Below are 23374 nucleotides of genomic sequence, written 5' to 3'. Positions count from 1 at the left end.
GTTTGGCTAAAAATAAATACCTTTGGTAAGGAAGCTTGCTGGAATATACTTTAATACTCTCATGCTGTCAAGTATTGGAGGAGGAGGTAGTTGTGGATATCCTGCATCGTGCAGGAGGTTGGACTAGATGACTCTGGTGGTCCCTTCCAACTCTATGATTCTATGAAGTTTTCCATTTAAAAATGTTTATAGACTAAACCAATTTTTCCACCATCCACTCATTAACTTGAAATAATTTGTTTTTTTTCATTTCATGCTATCAAAAGATTGTTTGAAACATCTGCATTCCATTTGCACCAAGAACTAGCATTCAGAATTCACTCAAAGACTATATTTTTAAAGTCTCTTGCAACCACACTTACTACCCTTCAAAAGCTGTTAAAAATGTGAACACCACTAGAAGCTTTGAAAAAATACTTCTATTCGGGACGTTTTCAAAAGAAAACAATTAGTTATATTGTTAAAATGTCTACAAGAAGAAACAACCGGGTCCCTTCCAAGCAGCTGCGGTGATGACCTATCCCTGGAGAGTAAAGCCAGGTGCCAATCCTTAAAGGATTTGGAGCTTTGAGTTTTTTCCCACCTCTGTTGTTTGCAGATTTCCCTTCCCAATCCTCATCTTCCATTCCTGGAAAATTCCTATCCCTGCTGGAAATCACACAGCCAGAGATCAAGCCTCATTTATACTAGTACAAAATTTTAATGCATGTATTCAATAAATATTTCAAAACCATTTCATATTTAATCTGTACACAATAACAATTTTTTTAATAAAACCCCTCAAGGAGATAAAAGACATACCATCAGAAAAGATGGACTGTGAAAGGAAGCCAATTCACAGCTTTCATACACTGAGGTTTTAAAAAATATATAATTCCCCTCTTATTGTTACTTTAAAACTGTCCTTTGCAAGGACTCCTTTCAAAATCATACGACTGCCAAAGACTCTTTGCCTCTTGCTTTAAAGTAATATTCAGTGCTTCTACAGTTAAATTTTGACAAATGTGCCATCCATACCAGTCTTCGTTTGCTGGATCTATTCTAACCTCCTGTAGAGAAATAAACAGGGAGGACAAACTATATTTTCAGTGGGTTTAAAGACCAGTGTCAAAATACTTTATACAGCCACAAGGAAAGGCAACTGTAGTTTGCTGGATGGGTACAGGACTAATGTACTGTCCAGCAACTATTTTTCCTCAAAGTTTACTATACCGGTAAGCCATCCTTTCTCAAAGCTGTTACCCCAGATGCCATTTTCTTCACACATATTTTGTCTCTAGGTTGGCAAGTGGAGGGCCAGGCAGCATCCCTCAGGAGGTCAGACAAGGGGCTGCCTGTGCTTATACCTAGCCTAGCAGGAGCACAGCTGCCTTGCTTGATCCCCTTTTGACTTCCCTGGGATCAAACATATGCATCAGTTTCTCCATGTCTGTAATATGTGCATAAGCTCCTCTCTGCCTCTTGGAAGACTCAAGGCAAAAAATACTTTAGGAAACTGAGGTGTTATGGGGAAATACAAATTGGAACTCAGCGACACTTTATTGTCATAACAAATAATACAACAAAAATTCTACAGCAATAAAAATGCAGACCCCCTGGAGATGAGATTACCTTTGATAGAACAAACAAAGCAAAACAAACAGTGGTCAGCCTTCTGTTTTATGTCCTCATCCTCTTTCTTATTCAAAATAATAACAGTGGTTGCAAAGCCCCACAAAGTCTAGTACCTAGAAGTCTTGTTGATTTCAAAGGGAGTTGCACAAATGCAACTCCAAGATTGAAGTCCACACACTGGGAATGTCTCCTGCATAGACCTCATGAAAATAAATGAAACTTGCACAGAAGGTCCTGATAGATTGCATCCTATTCAACAATTTGTTTTGAGGTAGCACTTTGGTCCCAAATGTATTTATTTAACGGAAGGGGCAAATCCTATTTTTATCTCTAGATCTACCACCTCCTACCCCACATTAAAAATGTAACCTATTAAACATAACCCCACCCCTACCCCAGACTCCAAATGCTTCTAAGTGAAGAGAACCTCTTCACAAGTCTGTGAACACATCGCTGTTGGAATACAAAAATAGAGCCTCTGTTTAAAAAAAACACAAAAAACGAACAATTATAAACAACTAGATCAAGTTTTTTCTTCTTCTTCCACCCCCTTTGTAATTATTATAAACAGGTAAGTCTCTAGTTAATGTCCATCAATTAAGTCTCTACACAGGGCCCTCCAACAGAAGTGAAAGAGGGTGGGCCTGAGTGGCACGAGGTGGGGGGGGGGCTGGTCAGGGGGTTGGCTTGGGGCTGGAGTTCCGAGTCCTTTTACTCCTCCGGTTGAAAGGGTAATTGAGAAACTCGAAGCGTCTGTGGGGCTCTGTCGTTTGGTGGCCCTTGGGAAGCCGCTTCATGAAGTGCACCTCGCGCTGATGCTGGCGGGTCTTGGAGCCCTTGCGGGGACGGCCCTTCCGGGTGAAGGCCATGTACCATCCCTCGTACTTGGCATTCTGTAATGCTGTGTAGTTATTCTCCAACACAATCTCTGTGAAGACACAGTCCTTGCCTTTGCCATTGCTCTGCAGATGGGAACAAAGAGAGACAATTTAACAGTGGCAATAAACGGGCGATTAAAGACTTACGTCCATCTTTTCTCCACATTCTTCTGGCCCCAGAGCCAAGATCAGCTCCCTCCAAGCACACTTAGCATAATCCTTTGGGCATCTCCCAGTTCCATTTATACGCTTCAATATCTGAACGTAAAAGGAACACATTGAGTGTTGGATGCAATAAGGCCCGGATGCCATTATGCCAGTCACCTTTAATGCAACCTACACTGCCTGGTGCACTTTTTGAATTACTATTTCCTTTCCACTTTATACAACCAAGAGTCAAAATGTTGAATCCAAAGGCTGGGTGAATGCTAGGAGTATTGGTTATAATACTAGGAGTAATCACCATCCCTAATAGTTCTCATTTGAATATCTGAGCATTCGATTCACACATCTCTTTCCCAGTCTACATTTTCCTTTGCTTCTTACTAGGCATTGTTTTAATGTGTAGCTCAAAAGTGAGAGAGAAGATGCCACCTCCTGAAGGTGCAAAGTAGCCTTAGCACTTATTAGAAAACCTGGCAGACCAAGGATATCGCTAATTGAGAGTCACTTTGTTTGAATGCAACCCAGCTCATTAGGGATTGGGATTAGGGATTTAAAGGGAACTGTTTGGTGGCCACCTTTGACTCTAATACATTGCCCCAACCGGCAGACTTGGGAGGCAAGGGAAAAAATAACCTGAACTGTGAATTCCTGGCCGTCTTCACATCCTCAACCTTCCATCAGCACAAAGTGTAAACCAGGCTAGCAACTTTCATTATCTGCAAAGAAGCTGTTCAGATGCCTACTCAATTTACACTGAAAGGGAATTCTGTTGCAAAGAACACCGAACAGATCACTCAGAAGAAAGCATATACTGCTGCATACTCGCTGTTATTGTTGGTTGATGGGAGTATTTAAACTCCTACAAAACTAGGTGGACACCTCAAGTACCCCCGTCAGCTGTCATGGCCTGTTCCCAGCACCCATCCCAATGTTTGAAAAATTAAGAGGACCAACAGGTACTTGGACAGGCATCAAAATACAAACCACCAACTCCCTATCCCCAATTTCTTCTAATTATTCCTGGATGAAGTGTTTATTGCACACTCTTTTCCTGGTGCTGCATATGTAGATAGGAGGGCTACTTTTCAGAGAAGGAAAGCAAGGCCAATGGAAATTGGAATGTAACAGACTCATGGCTTAAACAGAATAACAGAGGGGGAGAACATATGGTCACCACTAGGAAAGCAATATAAAAGTTTACTTTACGATTTGTCTTACTCTGGGAGTGTGTGGGGATGAGATTCTGTGCTCAGCTCAGGTTCAAAATTCTCCACTCAAAATAAAACTCCAAAGTAGGGCAAATCTGAATTAATTAGAGAACATATATTAATCTGATTAGGACATTTGCGTTTTTGCTGGGCCCTGAATATTTTGGGAGGAATTAAAGTACCTGAGTACAAGGAAAGAGCATCTGGTGGAGGGTAAATCTTGGTGTGTTTTATCCTGTTATGGACTGTTATGTTGTTTTTGGGTGTTGGCAATTTATTGTTGCTTTGTTAGCTGCTTTGATTCTAAGAAGATGGCAAGATAGAAATATTTTAAGCAAACAAACAAGAAGAGGGCTTCAGAGTTGTTTGGAAGGTTAAGAAAATGTGATGAGCACAAAAGCCCACATCTTTCGCCAGTTTACAGATACTTCAACAGATTTTATCGCGAAAAAAAACCCAAGCTCTCTTTATCCTAAACATTACTTTCCTAACTCTGCAAATTCTACTCTCCAGAAGTTAAATTCTGCTCTGGAATCCAAGACATAGAACAGGTACGTGAAACATTTGCAGGCCTGGGTACAGCTCATCTTTATGAGCCAGAGTGGTGTAGTGGTTAAGAGCGGTGGTTTGGAGCAGTAGAGTCTGATCTGGAGAACCGGGTTTGATTCCCCACTCCTCCACATGAGCTGTGGAGGCTAATCTGGTGAACTGGATTTGTTTCACCACTCCTACACACAAAGCCAGCTGGGTGACCTTGAGCAAGTCGCATTCTCTCAGCTTCACCTACCTCACGGGGTGTCTGTTCTGGGGAGGGGAAGGGAAGGTGATTGTAAGCCAGTTTGAGTCTCCCTTAAGTGGTAGAGAAAGTCGGCATATAAAAACCATTTCTTCTTCATCTGGAACTAAAATGCCATTTGGCGATGCTACAAAAGTATGAATCAAAAGCTAGGTGAGCATTGCTGAGTAAAAGCAAGGTCCTCACACTGCAATGGTTGAAGATACACTTTAGACTGATATCATCACTACTGACAGTTCGCCAACCTTCTATTCCAGTTTCTGTGGGAACCTGCTATAAAGTGAAATGGGAAGAGAAACACCAGGTAGTTGCCACCAACCACTGGATATCAAAAATGCAGTGGCCAGGGACCACTTGATCTTGAGTAAATTCTTTTGAAACAACACTGTGGGTAGAAGAATTCATTGGGCACATTGCAACACTGCCCAACATCCTGTTTTTAATTGCCGCAACTGATGATGCCTCAGTGGAAAGAGAAACAAAACCCAAAATAATATGCAAAAGATGAAAAAGTCCTTCTTGAACCCTAGTTTCCCCAACAAAGGGGAAATTGCACTCTATCAGAGTTGATTCCAATATGCAGGCAGACACATTTTGTGCAGGGACAGTGAATTAGAAAGTGAAAAACTAACTTTGTGGAGTTAGATATGTGCGGTTTAATAAGTACCTAGGTCCGTTCTTTAAAATAAGTTGATAAGAAAAAGAAGTTAAAAGGCATAGAAAATAAAGATGAATCTTTTCACTCTCTCCTAATTACCTTTTTCTTTCTTGTTCTGTGTCATTTTCCTTTCTTCCTTCCAGTTAGAAAAGTTCTGGTGGATAGTGCGGGGAGAAGAGTACTATACTGGTTGGTTGTGCAGTGAGGGGGAAAGTCAGGAATCAGCCCTTTGTTGATTTCATTATAGAATTACATGACCCAGGAGATTTGCTTGTCGTTGTTTTAAAAAGACAGGTTAATATGATTTACTTGAGAACTTTAAACTGTAGTTTATGTCTGTTTTAATCTGAAGCATGGGTAGGTGTATATTTTAAACTGGAGATTGGCTAGTTTTATTCTTGTCTGAATATCGAAATCCACCTTGAAACCACTGGGACAACTGGCTCCCACAACAGTGCAAAGAGGCTGTTGCAGAACTTCAGACCCCTAAGAGTTAAAAACCTTCCCGTGCTGCATGCATTCCTAGTAACAATTGCAAACGAACAATGACCACTTTTTCTCCCCAGAAGAAGAGAAGGCAGCCCTCAGAGTCACCGGGAGAAGTCTGTATATCAACACTATCTGGGTGGAAAGGATTTCGCTAAACAAAAATTTAAAACTCTGCACCACTGAATTCGGTGACGAATAAATAACGCAGTTCAAACATAACTGCACATAACTGCTTATCCGACCTAATTTCTATTAGTCATAATGTGTTTTTGCAGAGCACTGAAGTCCCATTATCTTCTGCCTACTGGAAACCCCAAGCCCTACTTATTCCCTCTGCATCTTTCCTCTCCCCAAACACAGGTGACTTCTCCAATCATTGGCTACATATTGTCAAGTCTCCTTTTGTAAAGCATAGTCCTAAATGTACTCTGAAAGCAAAAACATGGAGATGCTTCACATTCCCATGCTTTAAGGCTGAATTTAAGCTATTACCTTACTCTGTACATTTATGTCTTCTTCACCTGGTGGCAAACGAGACAACATTCAGCAAGATGTACTTGCAAAAACCTGCCATAAGGAGTAGTTCACATGGTGGGGTTCTTGCCCAGGGTTGCCAACTCCAGGTTGAGAAATTTCTGGAGATTTTGGGGTGGATCCTTGTGGAGAGGGCTTTGGGAGGGATCTCAGTGGGGTATAATGCCATAAAGTCCACTCTCCAGAGCAACCATTTTCTCCAGGAGAACTGATCTGGACATCAGTTGTAATTCCAGAAGAACCCCTAAGGTTGCCAACCTCCAGGTGGTGGCTGGAGATCTCCCACTATTACAACTGATCTCCAGGTGATCAGTTCCCCTGGAGAAAATAGCCACTTTGGCCATTGGACTCTATGGCATTGAAGTCCCTCCCCTCTCCAAACCCTGCCCCCCTCAGGCTTCACCCCCAAAATCTCCAGGTAATTTCCAACCCAGAGCTGGCAACCCTAGCAACCCACTCTGTGAATCATAACACGGCAATACATGATTTGTGTGTTCTCTATTCCTGTGTACACACTTTTCCCACTGTGGATCAGGACCACAGGGTGTGTGCACAAGGAGCCTTCTACCCTGAACTGAAACAATCTCAGGAGGAGCTATTTAGCCCATTGAAATAGATCCCATGGTGCCAGCGTGGTGTAGTGGTTAACAGCGGTGGTTTGGAGTGGCGGACTCTGTTCTGGAGAACTGGGTTTGATTCCCCACTCCTCCATATGAGCGGTGGACGCTAATCTGGTGAACTGGATTTGTTTCCCCACTCCTACACTTGAAGCCATCTGGGTGATCTTGAGCCTGGGTGACACAGCTCTCAACCCCACCTACCTCACAGGTAGGGTTGCCAACCTCCAGGTAGTAGCTGGAGATCTCCTGCTGTTACAACTGATCTCCAGCCAATAGAGATCAGTTCACCTGGAGAAAATGGCCACTTCGGCAATTGGACTCTATTGCATTGAAATCCCTCCCCAAACCCTGCCCTCTTCAAGCTCCTCCCCAAATACCTCCCGCCAGTGGCAAAGAGGGCCCTGGCAACCCTACTCACAGAGTGTCTGTTGTGGGGGAGGGGAAGCGATATAAGCTGGTTTGATTCTTCCTTAAGTGGGAGAGAAAGTCGGCATATAAAAACCAACTCTTCTTCTTCTTCTGATCTTCTGCAATGGGTCAAAAGTTCCCCTTCTGTTCAGTGTTCTGAATCACAGGGGCAGTTCTGTATTGTTCTATATACAGTTGGTGCTGTGCCCACATTCAAGCAAATGGAAGTAAGGAGCTCAGTCACTGAACTCAGTCATGAAGCCATTCTGCACAGCTCCTCTTTCCCTCTATGTGCATAAATATATCACATATATGTACATAAATCACATATACAGGGCTTCTCTTTCTCTCTCTCCCTCCTTCATGCCTGGTGGCAACTCCTTATTTTGCCCATAAAGCAGTTTTACTCTTAATACTATGCTTGTACTGGGCCCAAATCATTATTGAAATAGCCCTACAATTGCAGCAGGTGGAGAGGGGTAACCCTGCAGGTGTGGGGAAGAGAGACAACAAGCACAAGAGGGAATGGTATGCTCTCCAGCACTGAGGGAAGGAACACACATCTGAGAGATCAAAAAATTATACACACAATAGAGTGTTCTGGAGCTTGCAGGAAAATGTTGCCAGGAAAGAAGAGACCTTATATGTGTGAGTCTTTTCTTTTGAAAGGCCACATAGAATGGTTAGGAGGAGACACTCTCCTTAGAAAAACTTTACATACGCTTAAAAAGGACACAGAATCAGCATGCTAAGTGGGAAACTATTTGCAGCTTAGCAGTGAATGATGAACTAGCTGATAAGAACAGAACAGAGAAGTACAACATTTGTAGATAGTAGAAATTGAGGGATGAAGAGGAGGTTTTCCATGCTGCTTCCTAAGTTTTCCTTCATTTGAATATTATATTAGTAACCTAATACAGTTAATAATAATATCTGAAATTGCATGGTCACAGGCAGAAGGGAATGTGCCCCATGTCATTAGTAATGTCACAAGCACTAATAGATGCCCTGACAGTCCCTCAATCACCGTATACACTAAATTTATTAGGAATTAATTAAGGCACTGGCTGGGTTATTTATAGGGCTGCCAGGTCTGGGTTGGGAAATTCCTGGAGATTTTGGGGGTGGAGCCTGGGGAGGGCAGAGTTTGGGGAGTGGAGAAACCTCAGTAGGGCATAATGCCATAGAATCCATCTGCCAAAACAACCATTTTCTCCAGGAGAACTGATTTCTGTGGCCTGGAGATCAGTTGTAGTTCCAAGAGACTGCCAGCCATTACCTAGAGGCTGGCAACCTTACCATAGAATCATGTTCCTTCAGCAATAGTAAATTCCTGTTACATTGCAGAGGAAATGAGCAATTGAGACATGAATCTGTATCCTTCACGGCACAAGATTTACAAGTGCAGAGTCATCAATTTACATTACCTTTATTCATATTAATTTATGCTGATTATTAATTTGTTTCAGATCATCTATTTCCTGCTGAAGTGGAAAAATAGGGAGAAGTGCTTTGGTGCCAAGCAGATGATGGCACAAAAAGGTTAATCGCCTAGGTTTTCATTTCAACTGCTTCAATTTTGGAATTCTGTTCATATTTAAGTTATTTAAGATATCTTACAGTCTGACCTGGACAGCCCAGGATAGCCTGATCTCATCAGATCTCGGAAGATAAGCAGTGTTGGCCCTGGTCAGTATTTGGATGGGAGACCTCCAAGGAAGACCAGGGTCTCTACGCAGAGGACGGCACTGGCAAAGCACCTCTGCATGTCTCTTGCCTTGAAAACCCCCTGGGGTTGCCCTAAATCAGCTGTGACCTGACAGCAAAAAAAAAGAAAAAAGAAAACTTAAAATTATGTGGCTGATTGTACAATATATTGCAGAACTTCTTGATTTTTGCCAAGATTGAAGCAAGAAAATGTGGGAAATATGGAATGGATGGAGGCCATACTGGACTTGAAAGAAGGGAGAGGGGCCATGGAAAGAAGGCCTGCTACAAAGAAGCTCAGAACCCCCTAATTACAGGATATCACACACAGAATCTATTTTCTGAATGTTGAAGTACATGCAGTTTTCCTTTTCTCTTCATCACGAAAACAAAATTTGAGGGGGTGGGTCTAAAATAAAACAGCTGCCCAAAAGTAACACCAAAATTTGATACCATTTTCAGGATTTCAGACTAATTCCTGTCACGGGGCAACAAATACCCAAAGCCATAACCTGTGTATAACATCTAGTCCCATTTCCTGCCCCTTCTCTATTACACAGATAGATTTGTCTTTCACTACAGCTCTGACTATATCTAGTGAGAAGAGGCACAACGGCTTGTCTGCTCATCAGCTCTTTCCTGGCTTCACCGCTGTCTATTTGCTTACGTGTACACATACCCACAAATTTCACTTCCTTGACTACTTACCTTGCCAATCAGCTTTCCTTTCTTGTTCATGCAGATGTAGAAGCCTGTCTCAGCTCCCTTGATTCTCACACGGCTCCCAAATGTGTCAGTCTCCACAATAAGCTTGGCTGGAGGGAACAAGATGACACCAAAAGTAGTAATGCGGAAGCCACAAGATGGGCACCGCTCAAGAAGGGACAGCATCTCGAGCATTTCAAGATCCAAATGACAAAAGGCGATGGTCACTGCTATATAATGTTCTGTGGCATCAGCAGTACCCTATGATCCTTCTCTATATTTCCAATTTCATTTAAAAAACCCAGATTAGCCCTTTCGTTGCACAGGTATAAGGGAATATGTGTAAGCGGTTTTCAATAAAATTAACACAGAATGAATGGGTGGAGGGGACCTGTGAGACCTTATTTTACAAAGTTAATACTCATCTTCCCTGTTCTATAACTTTTTCTCCCTTGTCTTTCCTTCTTTGTAATTTGTTTCCCATCCGCTATCATCCGCAGCCAAAGCAAGAGCACAGGATAAATAATGAGTGAGATCTGCATTGTTTTGGAGTGGGCCCCTCTGTTGTACTGGGGAATTTTCCTGTAGAGTAAAGTATGGCTAACACAAAAGGGGGCATAAGGAGCAAAACAAGGGCCCATTGTCCCTCAGCATGTTTTTATCCTCAGTTGCAAGTCATCTTGTTAGAACATGCACATAGAAGAACGCTTCCCTCTGAGCACATGCAGAATACCTTTTAATCATCAGTTAATAACCACTGCTGAGGCCCTGCCTTCTCCTCCCGCAAAATTTGGAATTAGGGCTAAAACACCAGAGGGGCATAAAGTTAAGGCAAGGTTAAACCACAGACCTCTCCAGGGCAGAGAAAGTACTTCACTACAGAGTCTAGAGAGGGCATAATGACTAGCAGTCTTAAGCTCTACCATATCCCACTACAGGAAAAACAAAACAAAACAGGATACTCAGGAGAATCTAAATCAGTGTGAGCCAAAGACTACCACTGTCCTGAATTCCAAGTCTGCAGACGAGTGAACAGTGTACTTGGGGTACATGCAGAATGCCTTTCCTTCACCACACAGTAACTACATACATCTGTGTGTGTGTGTGTGTGTGTGTAAAGTGCCTTCAAGTCGCAGCTGACTTATGGCGACCCCTTTGGGGGTTTTCATGGCAAGAGACTAACAGAGGTGGTTTGCCAGTGCCTTCCTCTGCACAGCAACCCTGGTATTCCTTGGTGGTCTCCCATCCAAATACTATCCAGGGCTGACCCTGCTTAGCTTCTGAGATCCGGCGAGATCAGGCTAGCCTGGGCCATCCAGGTCAGGGCTGACATACATCTACAGACCTGGTATTAGGGGATGGGTTTCTAGATTGGAAGGCCTGATTTGCAGGCCTTGTATAAATCTGGAATCTATCACCAGCAATTAAGGCAATGATCAATAGCCCTCTCCCCTACCCCCACATTTCCCACCAGAGTTTTGAATCCTACCACATAGTTCTATGCTCTTCAAAATATGTTACCTACCATATCGCTGGCAGTGCAACCCTAAGCAGAGTTACTCCAGCCTAAGCCTATTGAAATCAGTGGGCTAAGGTTGGAATAACCCATCAGATTCCTCTGCCAATGAAGCATCATTAGTCCTGCTAATGGGGCTATGCTTTTATGTTTGCAAATGCAAAGCATGTTTTATTAGGTAATACGACACAGAATAAATGTAACTTCTAGACTGCAAATTTAATGTCTCCCTAGCATCAAAAGTTTGCTTGGGCATCTGGCACTCAAAATCTAATTCAATGTAAACATGCTGTGTCTCTTGAAGATCTCCAATGTAGCTTCCTACATGGTTCACCTCCTGGGCCTGCACTGCAGGGGCTTCTTGGACACAGCAGGTGGGAACATAGACCCTGAAGGTAGGGTTGCCAACTGCAGTTTAGAAAATGCTTGGATTTTTGGGGGGGGGCGTGCCTGAGGAGGTTAGGATTTTTTGCAGGGGGGAACTCTGCCATTTCCATCAGGGGAACTGATCTCCATAGTCTGGAGGTCAGTTGTAATTCTGAGAGAACTCCAGGCCCTCTCTGGAGGTTGGCAACCCTGCCTGAAGGTGATGCTGAATGTCTCCATTGTCACTGATGATGAGGCACTAGATGAGTCCCTGTGGTACATCAGTGACTTCCTCACTGTGCCACTCCAAGTAGTTTCTTGGCTACAGAACATGCCCTGCATGGCAGGCAGTTAGTAAAAGCAGAGCATGAAATACAACACAAATGTCTACATGTACAAGGACTGGATAATTACGGCTTGTATTGGCTCCCTGACCCCATATACTCAGAACAACGCGAACATACCACCACCACCCAACCACAATAGAACTTGCAAATATTACAAGATCTCTTGAGGAAACAAACATCTTAAACTCAAGCAAGGAACCCTCCTATTGCAGTTCTTCTCATTCTGAATGTTTTCTCCTATTACTTCAACACATCACTTCTGTATCCAACAAACTCAAGATAGTTATTTGGCTCCTTGGTTGTGTGACTGTGGTATCCTCCCTATGCCTGAGACGATAGGGAACACAAAGGTCAATCCAAAGCTCTTGGATGGAGACAGCTCTGTGACTGGGGCAGCAGCACTCCCTCTAATCATGCTCGAATTTTGTATGGCTGCAATTTCGTCCTCTTGCTCTCAGAGCATCTCCATTCTCTGGAGGTCAGGAAGATCCATATGATGGTTTGGGTCCCCTTGCTGTCTCTCTCTTCACACCAATGCTGACTTTGCAGCTGGCAAGAAGAAGCCATGAAGGGTAAGGATGGCCCCTTATTGCATTTCACCTTTGTAAGAGTTGAGAGGGCATATTGATTTAGTCTCAGTTTTTTTTTTAATGGAGGCATTGATTGACTTTTGAAGTAGCTATGCAAATCACAGATCAATGGCTTGTCCCCTTCTTCTCATTGCCGCATAAACCCCAAAGAGCTGGAGCCAGCCAGCCCCAAAGGGCCATCTTACTCAACCCAGACTTTCCCCCTTGCAGTAAATGGGAAACTAAGGACATTGCAGCAATATTCTTCTATGTAAAGTTTGTTTGTTTAAAAGTCAAGGTGCCCGAGAATCCTGTTTTGTCCTTTATGACCTTAAGAGGAAGATGCATTTCTAAGCCAGAACTCAGGCAGCCTTTTTCTTTTTGATGATGCACATCATGAATCTCTCTGCTTGAAGCACGGCCAGCTATGAGGGGTTCCATTTTGTCTACCAAGCAGTGCCAGTGAGTGGTATTCACCATGCCTCTACAGCCCTTCTTTTTCTTCTGTGATCTCAAGTTTGAGCCTTACCACTGAGCCACACACAAACCAGGGCCATCAAGGACCACAACTCCCCACTTGCTGATGGGAAGGTAACAAACAACAAGCTAAAGCCCCAATTCCAATTTGCTGCTTCCGTCTTTGGGTCAGAATCCCAGCTATTTTTCTGGATGATCCCCCTGCCCGTTATGTCCCTGAGACAAGGAATATAGGTCCAAACAAACTATTGAAGGTCAGAGTGTTCTTCCATCCTTTAGCTTGAATGGAGAAGACCTGAAAAATTGCAGGTCAGAACTGTTGCAATTTGTATAGTATATATGACCCATGATGCAAAGATCTGCATCTGCTTCACAATCAAAGTCCTGCACTTTCTCTTTTTAAATATTTCAAGTATTCATGATTCCAAAGGAAATTCTGAATGTACGTGAGCTTGTTCTGATATTCGTTCAGGATGAGACTACACATTTTTAGCACTACCAAGCCCTTCAGGGGCTCATATGAAGGTAAAGGTCCCCTGTGCAAGCACCGGGTCATTCCTGACCCATGGGGTGACGTCACATCCCGAGGCAGACTTTGTTTACGGGGTGGTTTGCCAGTGCCTTCCCCAGTCATCTTCCCTTTACCCCCAGCAAGCTGGGTACTCATTTGACTGACCTCGGAAGGATGGAAGGCTGAGTCAACCTTGAGCTGGCTACCTGAAACCAACTTCCGCCGGGATCGAACTCAGGTCGTGAGCAGAGCTTTTGACTGCAGTACTGCAGCTTACCATGCTGCGCCACGGGGCTCCTCTCAGGGGCTCATATACAGAGGTTTAAATGAAGCACAATGTCCACCAGCCTATCTGTTTAAAAACCAAGCCTAACACAGAGGCAAGCAGCAGGGTTCAGCTCCCCACAGCCACGAGCCCCTTCTGTTATTAAAATCACCCCCTCGTTTTATATATATTAGGGAAGACAGGAGGTTAAATGTCTGTGCTGCGTTACCTAAAATTTAATCCAGAGCATCCAAAAGACCATATAGTTAAACTAGGCCGGTAGAAGCACCTTGGTGGGTGGAAATTGTAAAGGAGAGGCTAGCTGCAATGTGATCAACAGAACATGGGATGCATAGGCTGAGAGGTAAGGCACAAAGATCAACAAGAAATACATAATACTAATCAGAGGGTGGTCTACAGAAGCAGGTCAGGTAATTGAGAACCAGGTAAGGCGCAACTCTGCAAAGCAGATCCAGGTCAAGCCATCATAACAAGCTGATCCAGCCGGATAATGGCAGAGATCCAGTAAGCTATACAGAAGGGTACAGGATATTGCTGAAGCTTATGGATCACCAGCATTCCTGACTTGGCAGAACCATCTCTTAAGTCTCCATATACAACAAAGAGTTGTCACTGCTGTGGTGATGTTGGAATAAACAAACCAGTGCCTATTCTCTGGAGTCTGACCTACAACTCATGACAAGTGATACAGTAGAAAAGAAGGAAGTAAACTGAGGGCAAAACTGGTAGGAGTTTCTCATACTAATTGTACACCTTTTGAATCCGTATGCCATTTGAGGCACTTCCGCCTCTAGCACTCTGTGCACTATTATCGTCATAAATTCAAAGTTCATATCTAGGCATTCAGAAGCTTACACAAAGGACTTTGGAAATTACCAAAGGAAAGCAGATTTTGAGGATCAGCTATTGATCATGGATAATCCTCCCCATGCAGAACTTACTTCAATAAGCCCGTTCCAGTCACGAGGCCAAACAAATGTAAAAACCTGCTTCCCTTTTCCACACAACCAGCAGATCAATTTTACTACACTGTAGCCTTAACCCTGAACATTCCCAGTAAAATGTATTATCATGATACCAGCCTCTAACAGAATGGCAAGAGCATCCTTGCAGGCCACGTTCCTTCCTCCCATTTTAAAATGCTGGATAATAGAGGAGAATGCCACCTGCAAAGGAAGGACTCTGCAGAGACTCAGTGTAAAGTTTGGAGAAATCTATCCCTGTTTCACTGTGTCCAGCTGAACACTTCAAGACAAAGGAGATTTTCACTAGTGACACTAGGGGTGGAACTACATATTACACATGGTTCTAAGTCCCTATTCAACGATGAAGTTCATCTGGTGACCTTGGGCCAGTCACTGTCTTTCAGCCTGTCTACCTAGCAGGGTTGTTGTGAGGATAAAAGAAGTCTGTAAACCCTGTTTACACAACTCTGAGTGCTTTTGAGAAAGGGCAGGATAAAAATGCAACAGGCAGATAGACTCCTGACACTTATGGGAGCATTCATAAGGAGATTTGCTGTGTGGTGGTGCTTGACCCTGCTCTGATTGCCATTTCTGCTCTGCATACATCCTTCCCCCATTGGCCACATTTAACCTGCTCCCCCCACCCCAAACACACACATTCTCCAGGACCAGAAGTCAGTCCAAACAAAAAATGTCCTCACTGCCAGTGACATCAGAGGAAACATCCAATAGATGACCATGCCACACAATAACATTCCAGATTATATTCCAAATGTCATTGGCCTTGCTAGCTAGAGAAATATTCATTTCCCCCCAAGCATAATGTTATGCAATCTGAAACCTGGACAAACGTGAGATTTCTGAAACAGAACCCATTACTTAAGGTAAGAAATGTGGATCCCATGCAACAACAAAAAATATTGCCGCACATTTAATACTATTGTTTAAAAAACCCCAAAGGATGCTTTGAATCTACTTCCAGCACTGCACCTTCCCTACCGGTCCTTCATCTCAGGAACAACTGAAGTTTGCTTGCAAGAACAGAGCTTAACATTGGTTCTCCTTTCTCCTCTTGCTACCTGGTTTCCGCAGGCAGGACAAACAGTGGGCTATGCTGAAGCGGATCGTCCTTCAGTGCTTTGTTCTCAACGCCTCCTTTTTAGGAATCCCCTAGACGACCTTGAAACCTTTATCAAGAGCCATCCTCTGTCTTACTTGTACACCCTCTAGGCAGGGATTGTATCATTTGCTCTGTGGTCTGCCCCATAGCTTGCACTCAACTGAAGCTACATAGAAATTAAAATGGGAGCCATAGAATCCAGAATGCAAAAGTCACCGTCATATGGGTAGGGCACTAATCTCAGTCTCAGGGCTATAAATCAAAGAGTGTCTACCTGTTAAGATTGATCTCTAGATTGGCATGGATATTGTAAAGTTGGCATGGATATTGTAAAGTTGGTATCTGCAGCAATCTACCCAACAACAGAGCATTTTCCAATTGTCCCATCTTTTCCTCTTTTGCAAGGCACTTGTTTGGCCTACCAAGCTTTGAACCACAACACCGAAAAATCCACCATAGTCTCAGGTACATGAAAAACCTATCCTCTCCTACCCCTGCCCAAAGAAAAAGTAGCTCATTTCTTTAGCAGAGCCCAATATACTTGATGCAGTAGTAGAGAAGGACTGCATGATACCCAAGCAAAGCAAGGACTGCAGAATCAGCCACATCACTGGCCCGAGACTCACCAGCAAATGGACACATTTTGTCCCTATATCTAACCTTTCATACTAGTCAAAGAGATATACATGAATCAGACACCCTTTCAGCTCTTGGTGCTCCAGCCCCAAACCGGGTGGACTGGAGTTTTCCCACCCCCACCCTCGTGTACAGGTTGCACCGTACATGAATTACAACATCACATCACTCCTTCCGACCCATTACAACCGCTTTAATTTTAGCACTTCTCCTGCCTATAAAATATTAACATCTGTAAAAACCCCTGCTACAGAGCAATTGGACCCCCGACTCCTCTTCATTGAGCCACGTAGACAAGGTCCCCTTATTTATCTGTCTTTGGGGGGCACAAGCAAGGGAGGTCGATCAAGAGAGCAGTAAAAGGTTTAAAGAGCATCAATTTTCATGCTCTCCTCTGCTGACGGATGGAAAGACACAGAAAAGCAGCCCTGAACAGAGGCCGAGCACCACATGCTTTCCCCCCTTCCTTTTCCACCTTTTCAAAGGCTCTTTCTGATTTATTGCCTGTTGGTGGGCTTTGCCTTGCCACACGAGCCTCTTTGGTGACCGGCCTCCAACGCTGAATCACTGCTCGCTTGGCAGGCCCCATAGGAACTCTACTCTGGAGCAGAGACATGGATTAACAGCAGGGCAGGAATGCAAAGAACAAGGACAACCTGCCTATAAAGACGCCAGTGGAAAAGATATCCCAATCCAAAATTCCCAAAATGTGTCACGCAGCCTGCCCCTAGCAGCATTGCCCAGTCCTCAAACACCCACCGACACAGCTAAAGTTTATTATAATTCACTGTTACAGTTTACTTCCAAAGCAATTTGCCTTTTCATTCATACAGGTAAAGACTTTTAATCCAGATTACAGATTGCTAAATGACACTTGGAGAAATGGACCAAATGTTTTCATCCATGGGGCTCCACTCCTAATTAGAAAGCCAAGCCCAATATTGACAATTAAGACAAATAACTGACAAAAATTGACCTGACATTAAATCAGCCGTAAAAGTGTCACAGCAGAGAAAATGGTCATTGGAAGGAATAAATCTCTTTTTTTATTGACAGCTCCAAAATAAATAAATAAAAGGAAACCAGATCAATACTATTTAAAAATAAAACAAAACTTGAGGTTTTAATATAAATTGTTAATGGTGTGAAAGGTTGGTGCAGTGGGGGGAAAGCGTAACATTTTCAACTCTATTCTTTCACTTCTGTGACAGATTTATCCCAGTAAAATTATGTTTCATGCTCAAACTTTGAAGGGAAAGCGGCTACGTAGATGCAGGAAAAATGCAGCAAGGCACACTTGATCCCCTAACTGGACTGCGAAGAGGAGAAAGTATTCAGGAAATGTTAAAAAAGGTGAAAGTAAGAAGAGTTTTAATAGCTCTTCCAGACATGGGGGTCTCTCCAGAGATTCATACAGAACAATCCTGAACCTCTATTTTAACATTTACAGACTTGCGACTCTTTTAAAACTTTACATCTGAAAAACTGCTTGTGTTTCTCTCTCTCTGTTTTAGATCACTGCTCAGTTTGCTCTTCAAATGCTTAACCTTTTTATTATGTTTTAATAGGAAGTTTTTTCTTTTTCAAGCTGCCTCTCTTGCTTCGTTTTGGGCTTTCTGTACATTGTTATTTAAATTTGCAGTAAGCTCTTTTTCTTATAAGAAGTTTTTAAAATGGTTTCTCTCTCATTGGAAACAAACTGGCCTCCTTCAAATTTCGGCTGGTTTATGGTTGAGATATTTTGCTTGAAAGGTTGAAATCTACGTATATACTTGTGTAGAATCCACTGAGCCCCAGCTATTAAAGGTCAACATAAAATCTTTAACCAATCTCAAACTGCATAAGAGCACATAAGCAAGAACTGCAGCTAATGCTGAAGACCATGATGCATAACTATACAAATATGTGCACACGCAACAAGGGGACGTACATTTTTTCCAACAAAGCGAGACCGAGCTTGTAACATCTCCCCTAACCTCACGGGGTGTCCCACATATATAAAGAAAGTTACAAGGAAGAGGCTGTACTGTTTATTTAAGTCCCAGTCTTGGCTGACACCTCTGTCCTCCTATATGGCCTTGGTCACTTGAAAGTGTAGGTTAACACTTGCAGTCAAAGTATTTAAAACTTTCACCCTGCCCAGAAACCCTCCATCACACCCCTTTTTCTTGGAGAAGGAGATCTGTTGCCAAGACCCGCCACACATGCCAAAAGTTTCAGTCGGTTGCCAAAGCTTAGCTTTCAGGCTCCACTCAGGTCACAGATGGGCAGGCTCTCCCTTAGGTTCTGAAAAACCTGGGGCTTTTGTATCCTCTAAGTTTCTTCGCTTCTCTGTCAGGGGCTATGTTTCAGGAACACACCATCCACTACCTCTAAACAGCTGGGGCATTTTCACCCCCTGCCCATACTGACTTTTTTTTTTTTTAAATCGCTACTTGCCTCTTCATTTGAGTGGTCGAAGATCAGGTGTAAAAAACCTTAAAGCCCCACACCCCTCTCCATAAGCTTCCATTCCAATCCTCAGAGGGAAAACAATGTACTATTATTATAAATACTGATTGCCGCATTCTTCCATCACAACCCCCCTCCCCCGCCTTCTGAATGCTTGTAATGATTCTGGCTGACAAAGGGGACGGAAATCATCAATTACTGTGCTGCATCCCCCCCCCTCTCCCCCAAGCCCTGCTAGCTGCATGCAGAAGCCTTACCATGAGCATCTCCATCTTCTGCCATGGCATTGATTTTCTTGTTGTCCAGGATTTGCACGTGCTTCCCACTGGTCCGACTGTACAGCTGATAGGTCCGGACGAGTCTCCGGCTTAGTTGATCGGTCACCAGGCTCTGCTCCCTCACATGCTGTGTAAAATTAGGTGGGGACTGAACAGTTACCTTTAGGAAATTAAAAAATATACAACACACCATTATAATCTCTACTCCTCCGAGAAATGCTATGCTGGCATGTTCCAGGGGCGTTTTGAGAGGACATTGAGCTGGAGCAGTGCAGAGCCAGGGTTGTTATAGGGGTTGCTGTAAGAAACCCTGGAATTTGACTTGTAATTGAGAAATTTAATCCTGCCCAGACTAGGCATTTTGTCAATGGGAAATGAACCCAGAATACGGAAAGCATTGGTGATTCTAGAGAACTGGGTTCAGAATCAGGTGCCATTGGCTCTTGCTTTACCACCAGAATAGCTCCATGTTTCCCCAGATTTCCACTGAGTTGAAGCAGATTGAAAACACAATTGAACTGCATTAGGCAAGGGTCCCAGCCCTGTTTAAACCTATTAAAATCCAAGAGAGTTCTGTAGCAATCATTGGGGTTATTCTACATTACCACCAAAGCACACACAAACCAGATTTTGCTCATTGTACCATTCATATCTGTCTGTATATATGGTGCCATACGATCGATCCTCGGGATTTCCATAATCGGACTTATTTGCTTTGCTGGTACTTCAAATGGCCCGCCCGAGAGCTCTGCCCTGTGGTGCTCCAGCGGCCTCGTGCCCCGGACCAGAGTATTGCCCCCCCCCAAAAGAAGCAAAGGCAGCCGTATTTTATCCCCCTTAAACAGGGATCAGTTGTGTCAGAAGCCGAGGCAGTTCGGAATTGTCTTTCCAGCTAATATTTATGAGCCCTTCCATACACACTGAGGCTAGCTGTGGGTTTCCCACCACCCCCACACATTCAAAGCACTCGCAAGCCTGTGAGGAGTATGTTCAGTTATGGAACGACTCGGGCTGCGGAGCTGCACAATGATTTTGCCACTACCCAAATCTGTTTCTCTCCTCTCCCAGCCTGGTCTTAGGAGAATTCTTCCACCCCCTCTAAATCTCCAATTCCTCTTTTAAGTTTGAAGGGGTTTAGTTTGCCCCTGACATTTATAAAGACGTATTCCGAGCAAATGTTGAGGAGATTTGTTCCTTTCAACCTCATGGGGGGCAGCGCACGAGGCAACCTCTCCCCCCCTCCAGCCCCCATGTCAAATGCTAAGGTTGTTCCATGTAAATGGGAAAGCAACCTCCCCCCCCCCATCCGAAAGGCAGAGTTTATAGAGGTCTTCCCTTGACAATTTCCCTCTCTTTTCCTTTGTGTGTGCACGTTTCCTATCCACAGTTCTTTTGATAATATCACTAAATTCCCTTACTAGCTCTGATGAGGGGACCATGTGGACAACCAGACGCTCTTTGCACCGATGCCCCCAAATGCTGAAGCTTTTTACACAGCTCCATATTCCCTCCCTTACACCCACAACAGTTCTTGTCGTTTCTTGCAGGTAGAAAATTGGGGGAAGATTACAATTTTTTAACTCAGAATTTTACACCTGTTACACCTCTCTCTTGTGGGGGAATTTTTGCATAAGCATTTCTCTTTCTCTTTCTGGATTTGCAATCAATACTGCACCAGAAGGGTTATAGATTTCCAGGGTATCAGACTGCAACTTTAATACAGCGGTGGCACGTTTAATCACTAGCGATCAAAACTAATAATACTGAAATCTTTTGTATTTGATTAAAACTCGCAAGAGCGCCTGCCTTTTTAATGGTTTTTTTAAGTATATTTTAAAAGGGTTAGGATAATTGAACAAAAAGTTCTCATAATTTAAACACGCTTTAAAAATTGCTGGTTTGGAGAAAAACTGCAGCACAATTTAAACAAATCAGCATCTATTTCCTGCTCTGTATTCCACATCATTGCAGGATGCTGGCTCCTAGGTCTGCAATCTCAATTTCCCTTCTAAACTTTCGTCTACCTTTATTTTAATCCCAGTCGTCAATCTAAAATTCTCCGCTCAGGCGTTTGGCCGCTCAAGGTTTTCCTATCTCCACTTTTACAAATCCCCTCCTCTTGTGATCGCTTTCTTTAAAAAGAAAGAAAAAGAAAAAAAACCCAGCATGGGTGACCTTTCCAAGCGCCCATTTGGCTATCGTTCCATACAAAAACGAAAGAAGATATTTTAAGAAGTAATAAAGAAAGCGATTCCTTACCTGTGCCTGCAAGCAGAAAGCAAACAAGTGCAGTAGCCTAGAATGATGGACAAGGGTGTGGGGGGAGAAGGGGGGGAAAAAACAAAGTAGATGGTGAGGTGATTTGTTTCCGCCTTTGAAATGGAGCAGAAATAAAGATGGAAAAGTCAGGGGGCTCTTTTTCTTTTTCCGACGGCGGGGGGACGGGGGGGCGGGCAGGCCAAGCCAAAGGACCCAGGGTTACTTACAAATAGCTAAAGGCGGAAGAGAAGGGATTCATCCTGAGCGCTTTGAGCGGCGTGGCCACGGCCCGGGTGGCGGGGCAGAAGCGGGCGTTGGCGGCTGGGGGGCTTTGCTGGCAGGCAGGCAGGCAGGCAGGCGGGGGGCCGGCTTCCCCCCAAACCCCCCGCTCCTTCCCTTGACTTCTGCAGGAGCCCCGCTGGCGGGGCCGGGCTGGGGGCTGGGGGCGGCGTCTGGGTCCCCCTGCAGAAGGGCGCTGGTCCGGCCGGCCCCCGCCGCGCCTGGCTCAAGGGCTCAAGGGCGCTCCGCCGCCGCCTGCCTGCCAGCCCATGCCCCGCGGAGCCCGCGGAGCCGGCGAGGGGAAGGGGCGCGTCCCGTCGGGGCGGCCGGGCGGGCGGGCGGGCGCGGCTGTCAGGGGCGGGAGCCGCCGAGCCGCCCGGACGGGGCTGACAGCTGGGGCCGGAGCGGAGCGGAGCGGAGAGGCGAGCGGGCCGGCCGGCGTCCGATGCGCGCTCCGGCGGGCTGGCCACTGGCCGGGCGGCCGAGTGCAGCGCTTGGCCCTGCTGCCCGAGGGGAGGGAGGGAGGGAGGGGAGGAGACGCGAGGGGAGGGGAGGGGAGGGGAGGGGAGCGGCGGCCGGCGTAGGTGTGCGCTCCTCTGCCGGAGCGCCGGGGGGGTGGGGGGTGGGGGGTGGAGAGTGTGCACCGGCCGGCCCTGGGCCCTCCTCTTGGGCGCCGCTCGCCAACGCGCCAGCCCATTCTCATCGGGCTGGGGTTGGACCCCCACCCCACCCCACCCGGCTTGAAGGCGTCCCGGCGGAGGGGAGGGCGCACCTTCTGGGGAACCTCTCTCTTTGCCCACCCCCAGCAGCCATCGGAGGGCAGTAGGAAAAGTAGAGGGCAGCAGGAAAAGAGGAAGACCCAACAAGAGATGGATTGACTCAATCAAGGAAGCCACAGCCCTCAATTTGCAAGATCTGAGCAAGGCTGTCAAAGACAGGACATTTTGGAGGACTTTCATTCATAGGGTCGCCAGGAGTCGGAAGCGACTTGACGGCACTTAACACACACACAGCAGCCATCGGCAGGGCTGTGGGGACGGGAGCCCGCTGGGCAAAGGCCCCGGGGGGCTTGCACGTGCGGGGCTGGTGGGGTTGCTCGCTGGCCCCGAGGGCGAGGGTGGCCCCCTTGAACACCCGCTTCCTGGGTGGAAATGGGCCGTGGCAGCTTTCCCTGGCATGGAGGTCAATCGCATCAGCTGGGAGTCGCTGCGGACTGCTGTTCAAGGGGCGTCTGGAGGGGCCGCCTGAAAACCTGGCCGCCCTGCTGAGCCTTCTTGGGAGCGGCCTGGGCCGTAGCGCCGCCGCAATGTCGAAGACTAGCTTACACACGGGTCACCCCTGGGCATGTACTGGACACTGGGGCTTGCCGGTCTCGGTGCATTTAACAGGCAATGGACTACCGAATTAATAGAATTGGAAGTCCCTGCTTGTAAAAAAGGGGGGCTGAATGATTTATAGGTCAGAGTGGCTATTGTAGCATCCTGCCTCTATGGAAAGCACCCATGGCTGCATACCTAGGGCCAACCTACTGT

At 45.2% G+C, this 23374-nt stretch overlaps 1 protein-coding gene across 2 annotated transcripts; it reads right to left on the bottom strand.

Annotated features, from left to right (window-relative positions):
• Nucleotides 1-2075: 2075 nt before the first annotated feature.
• FGF8 (fibroblast growth factor 8) lies at nucleotides 2076-21830 on the bottom strand. Of its 2 annotated transcripts, none has more exons than XM_056849813.1 (5): nucleotides 21791-21830; nucleotides 21564-21600; nucleotides 19284-19464; nucleotides 9786-9892; nucleotides 2076-2576 (listed from the first exon to the last, which is right to left on the bottom strand). In XM_056849813.1, the coding sequence occupies exons 1-5, from the start codon at nucleotides 21820-21822 to the stop codon at nucleotides 2289-2291; spliced, it is 645 nt and encodes a 214-aa protein (XP_056705791.1). In that variant the 5' UTR covers nucleotides 21823-21830; the 3' UTR covers nucleotides 2076-2288. The 2 variants fall into 2 exon arrangements, with proteins under 2 accessions (XP_056705791.1, XP_056705792.1); XM_056849814.1 differs by having other exon boundaries at nucleotides 19284-19431; nucleotides 21791-21828.
• Between the last annotated feature and the right edge of the window lie 1544 nt (nucleotides 21831-23374).

This window comes from Euleptes europaea, chromosome 5 (genome assembly GCF_029931775.1).
Source record: "Euleptes europaea isolate rEulEur1 chromosome 5, rEulEur1.hap1, whole genome shotgun sequence".
Classification (NCBI taxonomy): Eukaryota; Metazoa; Chordata; class Lepidosauria; order Squamata; family Sphaerodactylidae; genus Euleptes; species Euleptes europaea.
The sequence above is the reverse complement of the archived record's forward strand: the minus strand, read 5'-3'. Positions and strand labels throughout refer to the sequence as shown.

What these genes read in the sequence shown, in the direction of transcription:
- FGF8 (XM_056849813.1), bottom strand. Translation starts at nt 21,822, where the DNA reads ATGAATCCCTTCTCTTCCGCCTTTAGCTATTT. An exon ending in AGAAGATGGAGATGCTCATG is followed by an intron (nt 9,893 to 19,283) that starts GTAAGGCTTCTG and finishes TGTTCCCTCCAG; the next exon opens with CCAAGCTTATTGTGGAGACT. An exon ending in AAGGAAAGCTGATTGGCAAG is followed by an intron (nt 2,577 to 9,785) that starts GTAAGTAGTCAA and finishes TCCCATCTGCAG; the next exon opens with AGCAATGGCAAAGGCAAGGA.